The following is a 16,678-nucleotide window of genomic DNA, read 5'->3' on the forward strand; positions in this document are numbered from 1 at the left end:
CATTACTTTATAAGCATGAATATAGTGCAATGATATGTGTGTCATGTGTGTGCGTTTAATTAGAATTTTGGTGAATGTTCATATTGTTACATTTAATGTTTCTTAAACATTAGTTGAGATTTTCCGTGGATATCCTATTTTCTTGACTGGCAGTAAGTCTTGTTCTTATGTAGATTCTAGAAATTAATGATGCCTATATATGAATGCTAACAAGAAGTTTTGAAGATTGTCACAAGGAGCGAAAAATAGGTATTGTGTTTGTGACCAGGTTCAAGGGAATGTTGGTATTGATTGAATAACTGGATGGTTGGTGGATTTACTGGTAAGATAATGCTGAAAATTACCAATGGTTAAAAGCTGAGAGAAGAAATTCTCTTAGAAACTACACATTCTCTGTCAAATTTATGCCGCTAGATATTGCAGATATCTTACATTGCTCAAATCAAGCAACTAAATAGCTATATTATAGCCATAAATACAATTGAGTGGACGCGATTCATTCTCTAGTCTTTACACACTGCAATATTATATTGAGTGTTAATAAGATCTGTTATAGCCATTAATATAATGTCTATGATCTCTATCATAGAAATATATATAGACTAGAACTAGATGAATACAGATTAACTGAAACTTGTGTACATTTCTGGTTCGTCCGAACACTAGGGAGGCCGAGCTTAAGCGCTTCCGAGTGGGTCGTCACCAAGGAGGAAGAGCTTTACGTCGGCCGAAGTCAAACACCGCGGCAGGAATACCTGCACAAGATACTCCGACGCTCAAGTCAGTAGTGATTCACGGTGAATGAGTTAAAAGAAAAGAGTGAGAGAATAAGAGTGATAGAACCTGAGACCTAGCCGAGCATATTAGCTAGGTTTTATAGGAGTTGTCATCTGCCCGTTAGTGGATAAGTCCTAGTTTGTAGGTTGGTTATGATCTTCTGTTTTGTTGAGCACGTTTTCTATTTCTTCGGATGGGCGAAGCCGAGCTTATCTGCTCACGTGCCGAGTATTCTGGGCGGCTGGTACGGGGCCGAGCTTTATGATGCACGTGTCTTTTTATTCGAACAGGTGAGGCTGAGCTTACCTGCTCTTGTTTCGAGCTTGTTTGATGTGATGCCAGCCTCAGATATTTGCGTGCCGAGCTTTGCGGTTGTCCGAGGATAAGGGTGACGTATCACAGCCCCCAAGCTTGCCTTGGTTTGGACAGAACAGAGGCGAGCTTTTTTCTCGGTAGTGTCTTATTCCTCGGTCAAGGATTTTGGTTGTACGTCCATGCCCCTCAGCCCCCAAGCTCGTCTTAGTTCATCAGGTGAATTTGAAAACGTTTTCAGCATTAAATGCTTGCTTCGTCTTTCGCGCTTTTAATGAGTGACTGATGTGATTAGTGCTGTGTTTTCCAAGGCGCCCCTGGCCGTGTGATTGGTGTGGTTTTTGATCGTGGGTATTTGAGTGGCTCAGATTGGAAGGTAACGCTTCATATGTAACTCCCTCTTTTTGTAAAAAGCCTGTTTGCCTTTTGATTTCTCATTGTTTCTTTTTCTGTTTTGGGGATTCTGCGATTCGGAGAGAATGAGCAAAAAAGGTGAGTGCTGATTTGCATTTTCGTTCCTTCTTCCTTTCTCATTTTTGCATGGAAGAAAAAATGGCTGATGTTGTTGGGGATGATCTCTATGGTTGGGTTGACACTAAGGTTAGGGGTTATGCTTCTCAGTTTAGTGATAGGGAGTCTGTTGAAATTTTGGGGTCTAACGTTTGGGTTAGGAGTGGTAGTAAAATTAAGATAGAGATACTGCCTTGTGATTCTGATGACCGTGTCTTCCATTGTCGTAGTGACTGGGCCTTTTTCTATATGTATAGTTGCTTGTTTACTGAACTAGAAGTTAGACTTCCTTTCACTGAGTTTGAATGTGGCGTTTTATACTGGTTAAATTGCGCTCCGAGTCAGCTTCATCCTAATTCATGGGGGTTCGTTAGGGCGTTCGAGATTTTGATGGAGTTTCTGGAATGTCCTCCGTCTCTTAGGTTATTCTTCTCATTGTTTCAAGCTAAGGGGGTTGGTCGTGGGTTGTGGATTAACTTAAGTAGTTATCCTCGTCGTGCCATCTTCGGTCTTTATAAATCTTCCTTTAAAGATTTCAAAACCATGTTCGTTAAGGTTAGGAGCGTTCCGGAGGAGTTCCCCTTCTATTTGAATGAGCATCTTGTTGAGAAATTTCCTTTGTCATGGTGTTCGGAGCCTATGCAAGTCTTGGATGTGGATGATAGGTCGGTTGATGATCAAATTTTAATGGAATTTTTGTTTGAGAAATTGGGTCCGAAAGGTTTGTTGTCTGTGTCCGAGTTGTTGAAGTGGGATGTCGATAGGCCAGCTGTTCTGAGCTATCTAGGTAATGCGAATTTTAGCTGTTTTGGTATTGTATGGTATTTGGTTTATTTTCATATTTCCTCTGTTATGTGTAGGTGACAAGGCTCCTACCATTACTACTGCTGGGCTGAAGTTATTTTTTAGTCAACGAAAAAGGGTGGAGAAGGAAAGTTCGGCAACCAATGCTGAGAAGGATCCTGCATATCAGCCTGAGGGGACCTCCAAACCGAAGCGGAAGAGAGGTTATGTAAAGGAAAAGGTTACTGAAACTTTTTGGAAAAAGGGGAGTCGTCTCAAGAATTGCAGAGAGTGGAGTCAGCCTATGAATCCCAAAAAAAGCTACATGGTTATGTGGAAGATATTCACGCCCGTTCTCTCTGGGCTAAATTATATCCTTTTTCTGTTATGGCTGACGAGCTCTGTTGTTTTCCTGATGATTTGAAGATGATTGACAGTGTTGGTCATGTTGGTATTAGCCGTTTTCTTCAGGTGGGAGTTTGCTTGTATTTATGATTTTTGTCTGTGTTTTACGCTGTTTTGACCCTTCTGCTTGTGTTCCAGGTAATTGGGGCTCGTATTGTTGCTGTAGGCCGAGCACAGGAACTTGCTCTGGAGAGGGAGAGTAAAGCTGCTGTAGATGCTGTCAAGTTATCCATGGCTCTGGAGGAGAAGGAGAAGACCATTACAGAGCTGTCTTCTGAGTTGGTCGAGGAGAAACGCCTTCGGCTTTCGTCTACAGAGGAGGTGAAGACTACTAAGGCTGAAAATGTTTCCTTGGGGTCAAGGGTCAAGGAGTTGCAGACCGAAGTCTATGAAGCTTTTGCATAAGGGTTTGAGCGTGCCGTTTCTCAAGTGCAGGTTCTGTTTCCGGAATCGGATGTGGAGAAGCTTGATGCGACCAAGGTGGTTGTGAGTGGGCAGCTTGTTGATGATGAAGCTGTCGCTGTCAATGATGGCGAAGGATCCAGCATTGGTGACAAGATCGAGTAGGCTCTTAGTTGGATAGGCATCATATGTAGTTTTTGTAGCTTTTTAGAACTTTCTTAGTTATGTCCTTTTTGGATAACTCCGTTCTTTGTGATACTTTGGCTTCCGAGCATATGGCTCGTCTTAAGCATGACTTTATTTTGTAGAAGTTGATATTTTGGAGAAATTTATGATTATCTGTTGGAAGCAATCATATATATGCATTGAATGTGGCCTAAGCCGTTCTTTGAACTTGTCAGAAATGTGAATAGATGTTTTAATGTAGTATTTGTCTTTTTTGAATGGAAGCGGTTTTTGTTTGATGATAATGTTTGTTTGTACATCTCCCGAGCAGTATCCTCGGTAAGCGCGTGTTGTTTTCCGAGTATGAAGCTCGGATTAGTCTGTTAACTGGAAACACTTTGACTTTTTCTTATGATGAGAGTTTTCCGAGGAATATGCTCGGCTTATGATGTTAGTGTTCCGAGGATAATGCTCGGATGATTCGGTGCGTTTACTAACTAAAATGTATGCTAACTGTCAAAATGAGAACTGTTTTGATTGTACATTAGGTTGTATGGGTACAATGATTTGTTGCGTCCGGCCTCATTAAAACCCTTTCCGAGTAAAACCCTTGCGCTTTGGGAAAAAAACCGTCGGAGGGAAAAAAGAGTACCATCATTCGCTATTACACAGGCTATGTCATGATTGATATTCCCTTAGAGAGGAGATGTTCCATGTTCCTGGAAGTTGCTCTCCTCTAAGGGTCTCTAATTTGTAAGCCCCCTTTCCGAGGTTTTGAAGAACTCGGAAAGGACCTTCCCAATTTGCCGCTAATTTGCCATGTGCTGGTGGTTTCCGTGCATCTTCTGTTCGTCTGAGTACGAGGTCTCCATTGTTAAAGGACCTGTGAACTACTCTTTTGTGGTGTCTTTGCTCTAGGTATTGTTTTCTGGCTCGCTACTTTATGGCGGAGATGTCTCTATCTTCTTCTACGAGGTCCAGTTCGGCTGACCGAGTTTGTTGATTGTTTGGTTGATTATAGAGGTCGGTCCTTAACATTGGGACGCTGATCTCTACTGGAATGAGTGCTTCTGCGCCATATACCAATTTGAAGGGAGTTTTCCCTGTGGCAGATTGAATGCTGGTGTTGTAACTCCATAGAATTTCTGGAATGAGGTCAGCCCACTCCCCTTTAGCTTCGCCGAGCTTTTTCTTTAATCCCTGCAAGATAATTCTATTAGCTGATTCAACTTGTCCGTTAGTCTGTGGGTGCTCTACTGAGCTGAAGTGATGTTTGATGTTAAAGTTTGTCAGAAAGGTGGCGAGCTTATGGTCCGTAAATTGTCTCCCGTTATCTGAGATTATTTCTCTTGGGATACCGAATCTGCATATGATATTTTTCCATAGAAAAGATCGCACTTTTTCTGATGTTATGTGTGCTAGTGGTTGTGCTTCTATCCACTTAGAGAAATAATCTATTGACACTAAGAGGAACTTTACCTGGCCTGGCGCTTTCGGAAAGGGTCCGAGGATATCCAATCCCCACCTATCGAAAGGCCAGCTTACCTCTATGGTATGGAGCTCCTCGGCTGGGGTTTCTGAAAGAGTGGCATGCTTTTGACAATTATCACATGCTTTGACTTTTGTGATGCAGTCTCGTTTTATCGTCGGCCAATAGTATCCTGTTCGCAATATCTTTGCTGCTAATGCTCGGCTGCCGATATGGTTGCCGCAGACTCCTTCGTGCGTTTCGGCCATAACCTCCTCGACTTCCTCGTTGCTGATGCACTTGAGCAGTGGTTGTGAGTGTCCTCGCCTGTATAGGGTGTTTCCGAGCACTGTATAGAAGCTTGCTTTTCTTCGGAAGAGCGGCAAGTTCGGCTCATCATTTGGAATGGTGCCTGTATTAATGTAATTGATAAAAGGTGTTCGCCAATCTGGGACCTGTGTAATACTCAAAATTGTTTCTTGCTCAAAACTTGGTTTGTCCAGTGTTAGCTGGGACAGTGCCGATGTGTTTTCGGCCTGCCGTGTTGTGGCTAACTTAGATAACACATCGGCCCTGGTATTTTGTTCTCGGTTTACATGGATAATATTAAATTCTTTAAATTTTGAAATTAGATCCTTTGTTATGAGCCAATATTTCTCTAACAAAGGATCTTTTACCTGAAATTCGCCCTTTATTTGATGTACCACTAAGGAAGAGTCGCAATAGGCTGTTATTCGAGGTATTTGTAGTTGTAGGGCGAGCTTCAGTCCGGCAAGTAGGGCCTCATATTCTGCATGATTGTTGCTTGCGTTGAAGTGGAACTGTAGTGACTGCTCGGCCACTACCTTGTCTCTTTCTTTTAGTAGTATCCCTGCGCCACTGCCCTCTTTGTTTGATGCTCCATCCACATGTATGCTCCAACTGACCTCTGTATTATGTGTGTCTTTAGTCATCTCCGATATAAAGTCGGCTAGCACCTGTGACTTTAGTGTTTTCCTTGATTCGTATTGGATGTCGAACTCGGAGAGCTCGACCGACCACTTTATCAATCTGCCGGCGAGCTCGGGTCTGGTTAATATCTGCCTCAGCGGTTGGTCTGTTCGTACTATGATTGTGTGGCTCTGAAAATAGTGTCGCAGTCTTCTTGCTGTGGTGATTAGTGCTAGCGCCAGTTGTTCTATCTTTGGGTACCTCGTTTCTGTTGGTTGTAGCACCCTACTAATGAAGTATACTGGGCTTTGCTTTCTTCCTGTTTCTGTTACTAAAACCGAGCTTATAGCTTGGTTAGATACTGATAGGTATAAATACAGTGGGTTACCTGTTTCTGGTCTTTGGAGGATTGGTGGTGATGTTAAGTGTTGTTTAAGTTCGGTAAAAGCATTTTCGCATTCGTCTGTCCAGTTGAACTTCCTGCCTTTAGAGAATGTTTGGAAAAAGTGATAAGATCGGTTTGCCACTGCAGGTAGGAAACGTGACAGGGCAGCTATTCGTCCTGCAAGTTGCTGAACCTCCTTTACCGTTTTTGGGCTTGTCATGTTCAGCACGGCTTTGCACTTTTCAGGGTTGGCCTCGATGCCTCGAGATGTTAACATGAATCCTAAGAACTTCCCTCCTTGTACTCCGAACGCGCATTTGTCTGGATTGAGTCTCATGTTATATGCTCGGAGTTGTCTGAAGATTTCTACTAAGTCGTCACAGTGGGACCTTTGCATAGGTGTTTTTGCGACCATGTCATCTACATAGACCTCTATATTGCGGCCTATCTGCTGTTGGAACACCTTGTCCATTAGCCTTTGATATGTCGCACCTGCATTCTTTAGGCCAAATGGCATTACCTTGTAACAAAAATTCCCATGTTCTGTTATAAAAGCTGTTTTGCTTTGGTCTTCTGGGTGCATTAGGATCTGGTTATAGCTAGAGTATGCATCCATAAAGCTCAAAGCTTTGAAACCAGAGGCGTTATTAACTAATTTATCAATGCAAGGCAGTGGATATGCATCTTTGGGGCAAGCTTTATTTAAGTTTGTAAAGTCGACGCACATGCGCCATTTACCTGAGTTCTTCCTTACCATTACCACGTTAGACAGCCATGTGGTGAAGCGAATCTCTCTGATGAAGCCTGCATTGAGGAGCTTCTGGGTTTCTTCGAGTGCTGCTTGTTTTTTCTCTTCTCCGAGGTTCCTTTTCTTCTGTGCAACTGGTCGGACTGTTTTGTCAATTGCTAGCTTGTGGCAGATGACCTCTGGATTTATTCCGGGCATATCGTCTGGCGTCCATGCGAAAAGGTCGGCGTTCTGACGCAGTATGTGAATGAGTCTTGCTCGGTCTGCCCCTTCTAAGGCTTCTCCAACATATGTGCATTGGTTGTCGTCTGCTGTTAGTGTTACTTGTTGAAGATTGTCCACCGGCCGAGGTCTTTCACCGAGGTCTTCCCTTGGGTCAAGATCGGCTAGTGTTGCTGTGTTGGGAGACGTTTGGATGGCTTGGACCTGGGGCCGAGCTTCCTGTTTTGTTTGGTCTGGTTTTAGACCAGCGTTATAGCATTGCCGAGCTTCTTGATGGTCAGCATACACCGTAGCGATCTTGTTTTCCTGCACTGGAAACTTGACACACAGATGTAATGTGGACACCACTGCCCTGAATATGTTCAGTGCGGGTCTCCCAAGTATAATATTATAAGGGCTGTAACAGTTTACTATTAGATATTGGATATCAATTGATTTTGACATTGGGATCTCTCCCATCGTGGTCTTTAGCCATATGTGTCCCATGATGGGGACTCTCTCTCCGGAGAACCCAATTAGCTCTCCAGAGGAGGGTTGTATCAATTTTTCTGATAATTTCATTTTTGTAAAAGTAGAGTAAAATAAAACGTCAGCACTACTACCTGGATCTAACAATGTTTTTCTTACCAACAGTTCTCCGAGCTGGATGGAAATTACCACGGGTCGTCGAGGTTAGGGCTTGCCGATTTGAAGTCTGTTTGGTTGAAGGATATTGTAACGTCTGGTTCTTTGCCCTTCTTTGGTTGTATGGTTCCTTCGATTGCCAGCATTGCTCTATAGCTCCGCTTCCTGGCCGAGCTTGTTTCTCCTCCGCCTGCGAATCCTCCTGATATGTGGTTGATGACTCCTCTTGGCGGATCAGGAGTCGTTCTCTCTTTTTTGTCGTCAGCCGTTGCATGCTTATGCTCTGCCCTGTCCGAGTTTCCTCCTCTGCCCTTCCGGGTCTCAATGTATTTGTCCAGGAGACCTTGGCGTGCTAGTCTTTCCAGGAGGTCCTTCGCAACGATGCAGTCATCTGTGGTATGACCGAACTTCCGGTGGAAGGCACAATGTTTTGTCTTGTCTACGAATCGCTGATCCTGGTAGTTTCCTGCTCGGGCTGGTGGTTTTATGATTCTGGCGTTGAGGATCTCTCTGATGATGTTCTCTCTTCTGGTGTTAAATCTGGTGTATGTGTTGTACTTTGACGCGGGCTTAGGAGGTTTCTTTGTGTCCCTGTTGCCTGGCGACCTGAAAGTCCTTTCCTCATCTCTCCGATGTGGCTGTTTCTCTGATTTCTGGGCTTCTCGGAGTTCTTCGATCTCCATTTGCCCAGCCGCCCTTTCTCGGAATTCCTCTAGCGTCTTTGGTTTTGTTATGGCAATAGTCTCCCGAAATTTGCCAGGTCTGAGGCCGGCTTTGAGAGCATGCAGGTGAACGACCGGGTCCAAGTCTTAGATCTCCATAGTGGCGTCAGCGAATCTGGTCATGTAGTCTTTCAGACTCTCGTGCTGACCTTGTTTGATGGTGCCGAGAAAGTCCGAGCCATGTACATATATTCTTGATGCAGCGAAGTAATCAATAAATGATCTGGCGAGGTCTTCAAAGGAAGAGATCGAACCTGCAGAAAGTTTAGAAAACCAGAGTAACGCCGCACCATCTAGGTAAGTGGGAAATGCTCGACAGAGGACGGGCTCATTGTTCGGGCCGTTGAAGAACATCATCGATTGGAACTTCTTCACATGGGCTCGGGGGTCGCCGAACCCCTTGTACGGTTCTAGCGCGTTGGGCAGCGTAAAGTTTTTCGGCATCTGGTAGTTTGTGATCTCCTCGGAGAAAGGGTTGTCAAGGGTGAGCTTCTCCTTTGGCGGGACGATGTTTAAAGGGTCCGCCGCACTTTGAGCCGAGCCCTTGGAGTTCTCTCCATTGTTCTGTGTTGAGAGCTCGGCTATTCTTCGTACCTCCGCCTGAAGCTCAGCGATTTGAGCCAGGAGGTCGTCTTGCGAGAGTTGTGGATTTTCCTTGTCAGCCATATCCGAGGATCGGGAATCCTGCAAAACAAAGTAGAAGACTAAACGAAGGAAAAAATGGGGTTAGATGTACTCCGGGCCCCACGGTGGGCACCAAGTGGTTCGTCCGAACACTAGGGAGGCCGAGCTTAAGCGCTTCCGAGTGGGTCGTCACCAAGGAGGAAGAGCTTTACGTCGGCCGAAGTCAAACACCGCGGCGGGAATACCTGCACAAGATACTCCGACGCTCAAGTCAGTAGTGATTCACGGTGAGTGAGTTAAAAAAAAAGAGTGAGAGAATAAGAGTGATAGAACCTGAGACCTAGCCGAGCATATTAGCTAGGTTTTATAGGAGTTGTCATCTGCCCGTTAGTGGATAAGTCCTAGTTTGTAGGTTGGTTATGATCTTCTGTTTTGTTGAGCACGTTTCCTATTTCTTCGGATGGGCGAAGCCGAGCTTATCTGCTCACGTGCCGAGTATTCTGGGCGGCTGGTACGGGACCGAACTTTATGATGCACGTGTCTTTTTATTCGAACAGGTGAGGCTGAGCTTACCTGCTCTTGTTTCGAGCTTGTTTGATGTGATGCCAGCCTCAGATATTTGCGTGTCGAACTTTGCGGTTGTCCGAGGATAAGGGTGACGTATCAATTTCTATTGCACTAGAGCTTATCTTTTTTATTTGGGAGGGAGCTCATGTCTTTTTTCATTTTTTTTCCTTATGCTTCAACCGATGCAGGCTTGTGCTCATTTGGTAGTTAGTATAAATTTGAGCATTAATAGGACTTTTTTTTTTTTCAAGTAATATTCTAAAATAGTTCCCGAATAATTTTTAGTCAAATAATTTAATTTTCAACAAATTTTTATTACTAAATTGATCTCTAACTTTTTGTTTTATCAAACATATCAATCTCTATGTTGAATTTTAGTAAAAAAATTAGACAAATTAGTCTATGTTATTATTTAATAAAAGGCATGACAGTTTTTAGCTTTTTTTAAAAATTTTTCAAATTAGTCTCTCTACATAGATAAATAATTTAATGTTAAAATTGATTATCTAGCATAATAAAAATTTGAAAACTAATTTGATGATTAAAATTTTTTGAGGGCATAAGTGTCTGATTAAAATTTTCTTAAGCACTGATTTGAGATATTGTTCTTTTTATGTAAAATAAATTTTTTTGTTATTTCAAAATAGAGACATTAATTTATAAAATATTAATGATACAGTACATACATTAGTTCTTAGAATATTTTAGGTGAGTAAAAGCTCAGAATAATTCATGAACTTTTATTTTCTATTCAAATTGGTCATTAAAATATTAATTAATTTAATTTGAATCTTATAAATACATTGACATCTTTATTAATATTTCAAACTCGATCTACAGGAAAAATTTACATAAATTTTTGTTAATTTAAGTATCAAAATTTTTTACAGGTATCATTCTTCACCTGTTCACAAGAAATTTGGATGACTTCATTTTTACATGAGAAGATGTATGAATTTTCACCATAAAAACATCTAAATCTCAGGGTGTCTCAAAGCACACTAATTTTAAATAAGTCTTGAAATATATGTTTTTATTAAATATGAATAAATATTAATTTATCTAATATTTCACCAAAATTTGACAAAATAACTAATTTCTCTAACAAAATAAAAAAAACAAATACTAATTTAGAATTAAAATTGATTGAAAATGAAAAATTAAGATTATTTTGATTTTTTACTCTTTGGTCTTGTCCGTGTTTTTTTAACTTTTTATGAACCATAGTCGAGAGCAGCTAGGGTTCAGTTTCGTTCTGCTGAGTCGCATACCGCTGTTTAGTGTTTAGTATTAATCATAGAAAGAAGATAAGAGAAAAGGAAGATGAACGAACAAAAAGAGATGCAATACGTGTGTTTCAAGACGCTAGATATGTTTTATGGAATCGACGTCTCCGATTTGCTTTCTCCGCCCAAGGAGTTGGAGGACCAGGCGGTGCTGACTTGGGCTTCTCTTCCTCCGATTCCAGCTGCTTTCAAGGCTGATCTTCCGGCTTTCTGCATGCAGCTTGTGGAGTTCGACTCCAACTTCTATCTCCTCGGCGGTCTTCAAAATCGTCCTTTCGCCAAATCTCGTTTCGGTCCTCCTTCGTTCAAAACATTCCAACTTCATCTGGAAGAAGATAATGAGAAACAGAAGCAGAAGCAGTTAACGTTCAAGGAGGTGGACTCAATCTCTAAACCACCAATGTGCTACGCCAAGATGGTGTTCGACTACGAAAAAATTAAGAAGGATTATTATTTCATCCAGTTCGATCCCATGATGCCTCGAGTATCATCGGATTCCTTCTGGGTTCTGCCCTCACAAACACGTGACTGGCAACCTCTACCGTCTCCTCCTGACTTGGGCCTCAGTATTTTTGATGTACTTGAAACAAATCATTTTGTGTATGATGAAAAAATATATTTTCAAACCATTTATATGACAAATGATGGATCTATGGAATTAAAGAGCAAAACTTCTTCACCCAGTGTTGGAGATATGACAGATGATGCATTTATGGAATTAAAGAGCAAAACTTCTTCACCCAATGTTGGAGAGTTGGAAAGCGTGCTCTTCTATTCCTTTGATCCATCCTTGGGAGGTGGGACATGGACTATACAGGGGGGAGCTGATGCATTCATAGAATCTTTCAGTTTTACTGTTCAGGGCAGACAGCGCTACCACCGTCCCATTACACTGCCTCTTCCAGGTATCATTGTCAGCAATTTCAATCATAATGACTTAATTCGTTTGTTTGTTTCTCTAATTTATTTATCTTTTTTATATGGTGGATCAAAAGTTATTTTTCTCAGCATAAACATACTACAATCGATATGGAATTGAATTGAATTGAGTTTTGTTAGATCATTAAGGATATTTTCAGCAGTGAAACGTATAATTGAATTGAAATCTATTCCTTATGTTTTTTGTTGCAGTTCGCGGGGATTATAGTCTTCATCTCTCTACTTCTGACATTGAAAGATCCGATCATTTTGGTGAATGGAAAAATGGATATAAAGCAACCTTACATGCCTTGCTTGTGAACAAAAGAGGTGTTCGATTTGTTCAGCCAATCGAGGGTTGTTTTGAGGGCATCCAACCTGCATTTTATGCTGCATGTCCGACTCTCGTCTACCTTGATAACAACATGGTTTGTGCCATGTTAATTGGCTTTCTAGAGGAGCATCATAAACGTAGATGTCCATTATTTTGTGTTTCTATATTTCAGTTATCTATCATGGAGGATGCTATTGATATGGATTACATTAACAGTCCTGCTCATAAAAAGGTTCATAATTTCTTAACTGTTAATGTAATCAGGAGAAATGTCTATTCCATGGTAGATTATTTGGAAAGACCTTTTATACGGAGAGACATATACCCATTTATAGATGAAATTAAGGAATTTCTTTGGATAGAGTCAAAAGATCTTCTCTCTCCTGTGTCAAAGAAGCCAAAGCTCATCTAGAGTTATTTCCATTTTAACATCTTTTATTCATGTTTTGCTTAAATTTTCTTTGGATGTATTTTTGGTTTAAGAATTAAGAAGACATGATACTTCCAACTGTATTTTGTGGAATTGGAAACTTTATACTGAAAGAATTGGGTTGAATTTTTTAAAGAATTCCTTTGTAATTGTTTAATTTGGGATGAATGTGATGTTATTAATAGTATTTATGATTTCGTTTACTTTCGAGCCGTGGCGTTGCTAGCTCTGGCTGTACTGAGGCTTGCTTGAGTACTACCTCCGACTGCTTGGTTGCGAAAAAGTTCGAAGAAACACTGATTTTATTGGATGTATATGGGCCATGGCTTTTGGTGAAGTGATAGCAAAGCTGAGCAATCTTGATTACTTTCAAGCATTGAGATTGTGAATGTTTTGGCTTGATCAGCACTTGGCTATGGTTATTGCATAAATTCAATTATTCAAGCTACGAATATAGTAATTGCTTGAGATTGTGGCAGCAAAACAAAGTGTAGTTTGCCATATGAAATTTTAAATTTTGCATGCAAAGAAAGTCTCATTAGTGAGAGATAGAGGAATTAGAAAAACCTACATAATACTATAGCTCTTTGATTATTTCATAAAATAAATTGCATATAAATATAATCATACTTAATAAATGAAGTTTTGTGTTATATCAATGGCATTGTTTCAGATTTATTTGTTGTCTTATATTGCTTTACACCAGAGAGATTGTCACTGAAATTTACTAATCAGGTTAATGATCTGTGTTTTTACAGTGATAATGCTAGCTACTAAATTAGATAGCTTAATTCGGTACAAATAGTTTTTGTTACTTGTATTGTCACAAATTATAACAAGAGTAACTTCATCTGCTATTCCCCGGAACAATCATTTAATAAGTATGCCTTTTTGACATAGATTGATGACCTGAATATTTATAGTGTGACAGTGAATTAAAGTGAGATGAACATGTTTTAGGTTATCAAACTCTGACCTTAGTTAGTTATTGTTGTATAAACCAAATGAACGTCTACAATTTTCAAGTGTGGGATTCGTGTTTTGCTGATGCAAGCAAAATTTTTCCCCAAATGTTTTAACCTTTTCAATAGAATATAGAAGCAAGCATTACTTTATAAGCATGAATATAGTGTAATGATATAAGTGTCATGTGTGTGCGTTTAATTGGAGTTTTGGTGAATGTTCATATTGTTACATTTAATGTTTCTTAAACATTAGTTGAGATTTTTCGTAGATATCCTATTTTCTTGATCGGCAAGAAGTCTTGTTCTTATGTAGATTCTAGAAATTAATGATGCCTATATATGAATGCTAACAAGAAGTTTTGAAGATTGCTTCACAAGGAGCGAAAAATAGGCATTGTGTTTGTGACCAGGTTCAAGGGAATGTTGCTATTGATTGAATAACTGAATGGTTGGTAGATTTACTGGTAAGATAATGCTGGGAATTACCAATCGTTAAAAGCTGAGAGAAGAAATCCTCTTAAAAATTACACATTTTCTGTCAAATTTATGCCGCTAGATACTGCAAATATCTTACATTGCTCAAATCAAGCAACTAAATAACTATATTATAGCCATAAATGCAATTGAGTGGATGCGATTCATTCTCTAGTCTCTACACACTGCAATATTATATGCTAAAAATATAGTCAGAATTTGCCTTATTTAGTATTCATTAATTATCGCAATAATTAATAAATGCTAAATAAGACAAATTATAGCTGTTTTTGACTAATTTTCTTTGATTACCAAATATTTCCGTATTATATTAAGTGTCAATAAGATCTGTTATAGCCATTAATATAATGTCTATGATCTCTATCATAGAAATATATATAGACGAGAATAGATGAATACAGATTAACTGAAACTTGTGTACATTTCTATTACACTGGAGCTGATTTTTTTTATTTGGGAGGGAGCTCATCGTCTTTTTTCATTTTTTTTCCCTTATGCTTCAACCAATGCAGGCTTGTGCTCATTTGGTAGTCAGTATAAATTTGAGCATTCATGGAACGTGTTTTTTTTTTCAAGTAATATTCCAAAATAGTTCCCGAATAATTTTTAGTCAAATAATTTAATCTTCAACAAATTTTTATTAATAAATTGGTCTCTAACTCTTTATTTTATCAAACATATCAATCTCTACGTTGAATTCTAGTAAAAAGATTAGACAAATTAGTCACTTTTTTTTTTTTTGGTGACTAGACAAATTAGTCACTGTTATTATTTAATAAAAGACATGACAATTTTTAGATTTTTTTTTTTAAATTTCTCAAATTAGTCTCTTTATATAGATAAATAATTTAATGTTAAAATTGATTTATCTAGCACAATAAAAATTTAAAAACTAATTTGATGATTAAAATTTATTGAAGGTATAAGTGTCTGATTAAAATTTTCTTAAGCACTGATTTGAGATATTGTTCTTTTTATGTAAAATAAATTTTTTTGTCATTTTAAAATAAGGACATTAATTTATAAAATATTAATAATACAGTATATACATTAGTTCTTAGAATATTTTTAAGTTGAGTAAAAGTTCTGAATAATTCATGAATTTTTATTTTCTATTCAAATCTGTCATTAAAATATTAATTAATTTAATTTGAATCTTATAAATACATTGACATCTTTATTAATATTTCAAACGATCTACAAAAAAAATTTACATAAATCTTTGTTAACTTAAGTATCGGAGTCTTTTGCAGGTACCACCATTCTTTACCTGTTCACAAGAAATTTGGATGACTTCAACTTTATATGAGAAGACGTCTGAATTTTTACCACAAAAACATCTAAATCTCACGTTCAGTCTCAAAGCACACTAATTTCAAATAAGTCTTGAAATATATGTTTCTATTAAATATGAATAAATATTGATTTATCTTATATTTCACCAAAATTTGACAAAATAATTAATTTCTCTAACAAAATAAAAAAACAAATACTGATTTAGAATTAAAATTTATTGAAAATGAAAATATCCAAATGTTGGTATCAATATTCAAATGTTACTCAAAGTCAAATGTAGTGGTTGTCGACGTACGAGGACAACCAGATAAATAACGACGTTAAATTAAAATTCGGTTCGGTTCGATTAGAAATCCAGTCACTCAGTCATCTGGTTGGGTTTGCCACCCTCTGGACTGTTTAAGCATTTGACCGAGTAAAAACCAGTTCGACTTGTCCAATTTTCATCAAAATCGGGGATCCGGCCCATTTTCTTAATCCAGGCGTGGTCATGTTTTTTTTTTCTATTTGAAGAACGACCCATTTACTTTTCAGGGTTGGAAAAAAACTAAAAACCCTCAAATAATTCTCAATGTCAAATGTAAATGGCTCTGTACGCGCAAGAGCAGTGGGACAAATAACGGCTCTAAATTAAATAAAAGTTTTTGTAGCAAAACTGCAAAAGCACAAAAACATTTAGAGTCTGTCTATAATAAGCTCAAGTCTTTTGAGCTTTTTTTAATGTGCACAAAACATAATTTATAAATATACCTCATATGAAGGTTAATAATAATAATATTTTTTTTACATTTTACCCCAAACATTTTTTAAATTCATAAAGTGAAATCCTAATTCCTTTTCCCTCCAATCCGTCCAGAACTATCACACCCACTCCACCCTTCTCTTGTTTATGTCCTTGCCGTCGCCGTCCAGCCAACACTCACTGCCGGTCTCATTTCATCTCCTGGCGTCAGTTCCTAGGCTTGCTCTCTCCGTCTCCTCTTTTCTCTTCTCTCTTCCCTCTTCTCTCTTTTCTCTTCTCTCTTCGAGTCGTCGTCAGCACCGTGGTGCTCGATCTTCCCCTTCATCCTCCACTTCCAGAGTTCCAATGGAACCTCAGGTATAAATTTTCTTAATTGATTTCATTTTTTTTTTGTTCCAATACAAATTAAGAATGCTTGTGTATATTCATGAAGCATGCCAAATTGTTTTCCAATAACACAGTGAATACCTATTAGTCTTCTTCGATCCTTCCTCTCTCGTTCTGTTCCTTCCATTTTCTCTCTCCAAATCCACGATTTTTCATTTTTTTTTTGTTAAATTATGATTAC

The 16,678-nt window shown here is 38.9% G+C and overlaps 1 protein-coding gene across 1 annotated transcript; it reads left to right on the plus strand.

Annotated features, from left to right (window-relative positions):
* The first annotated feature begins 10,890 nt into the window (after positions 1 to 10,890).
* On the plus strand, positions 10,891 to 12,761 carry LOC107628573 (uncharacterized). Its single transcript, XM_016331204.3, has 2 exons — positions 10,891 to 11,835; positions 12,062 to 12,761. The coding sequence occupies exons 1-2, from the start codon at positions 10,968 to 10,970 to the stop codon at positions 12,592 to 12,594; spliced, it is 1,401 nt and encodes a 466-aa protein (XP_016186690.1). The 5' UTR covers positions 10,891 to 10,967; the 3' UTR covers positions 12,595 to 12,761.
* Positions 12,762 to 16,678: the final 3,917 nt, after the last annotated feature.

The sequence above is a fragment of the Arachis ipaensis genome, chromosome B2 (assembly GCF_059453495.1).
Source record: "Arachis ipaensis isolate K30076 ecotype BB chromosome B2, ASM5945349v1, whole genome shotgun sequence".
Lineage (NCBI taxonomy): Eukaryota > Viridiplantae > Streptophyta > Magnoliopsida > Fabales > Fabaceae > Arachis > Arachis ipaensis.

Coding starts and splice junctions, on each gene's coding strand:
- LOC107628573 (XM_016331204.3), top strand. CDS start 10,968: ATGAACGAACAAAAAGAGATGCAATACGTGTGTTTCAAGACGCTAGAT. Junction 11,836..12,061: donor CATTACACTGCCTCTTCCAG/GTATCATTGTCA, acceptor TTTTTGTTGCAG/TTCGCGGGGATTATAGTCTT.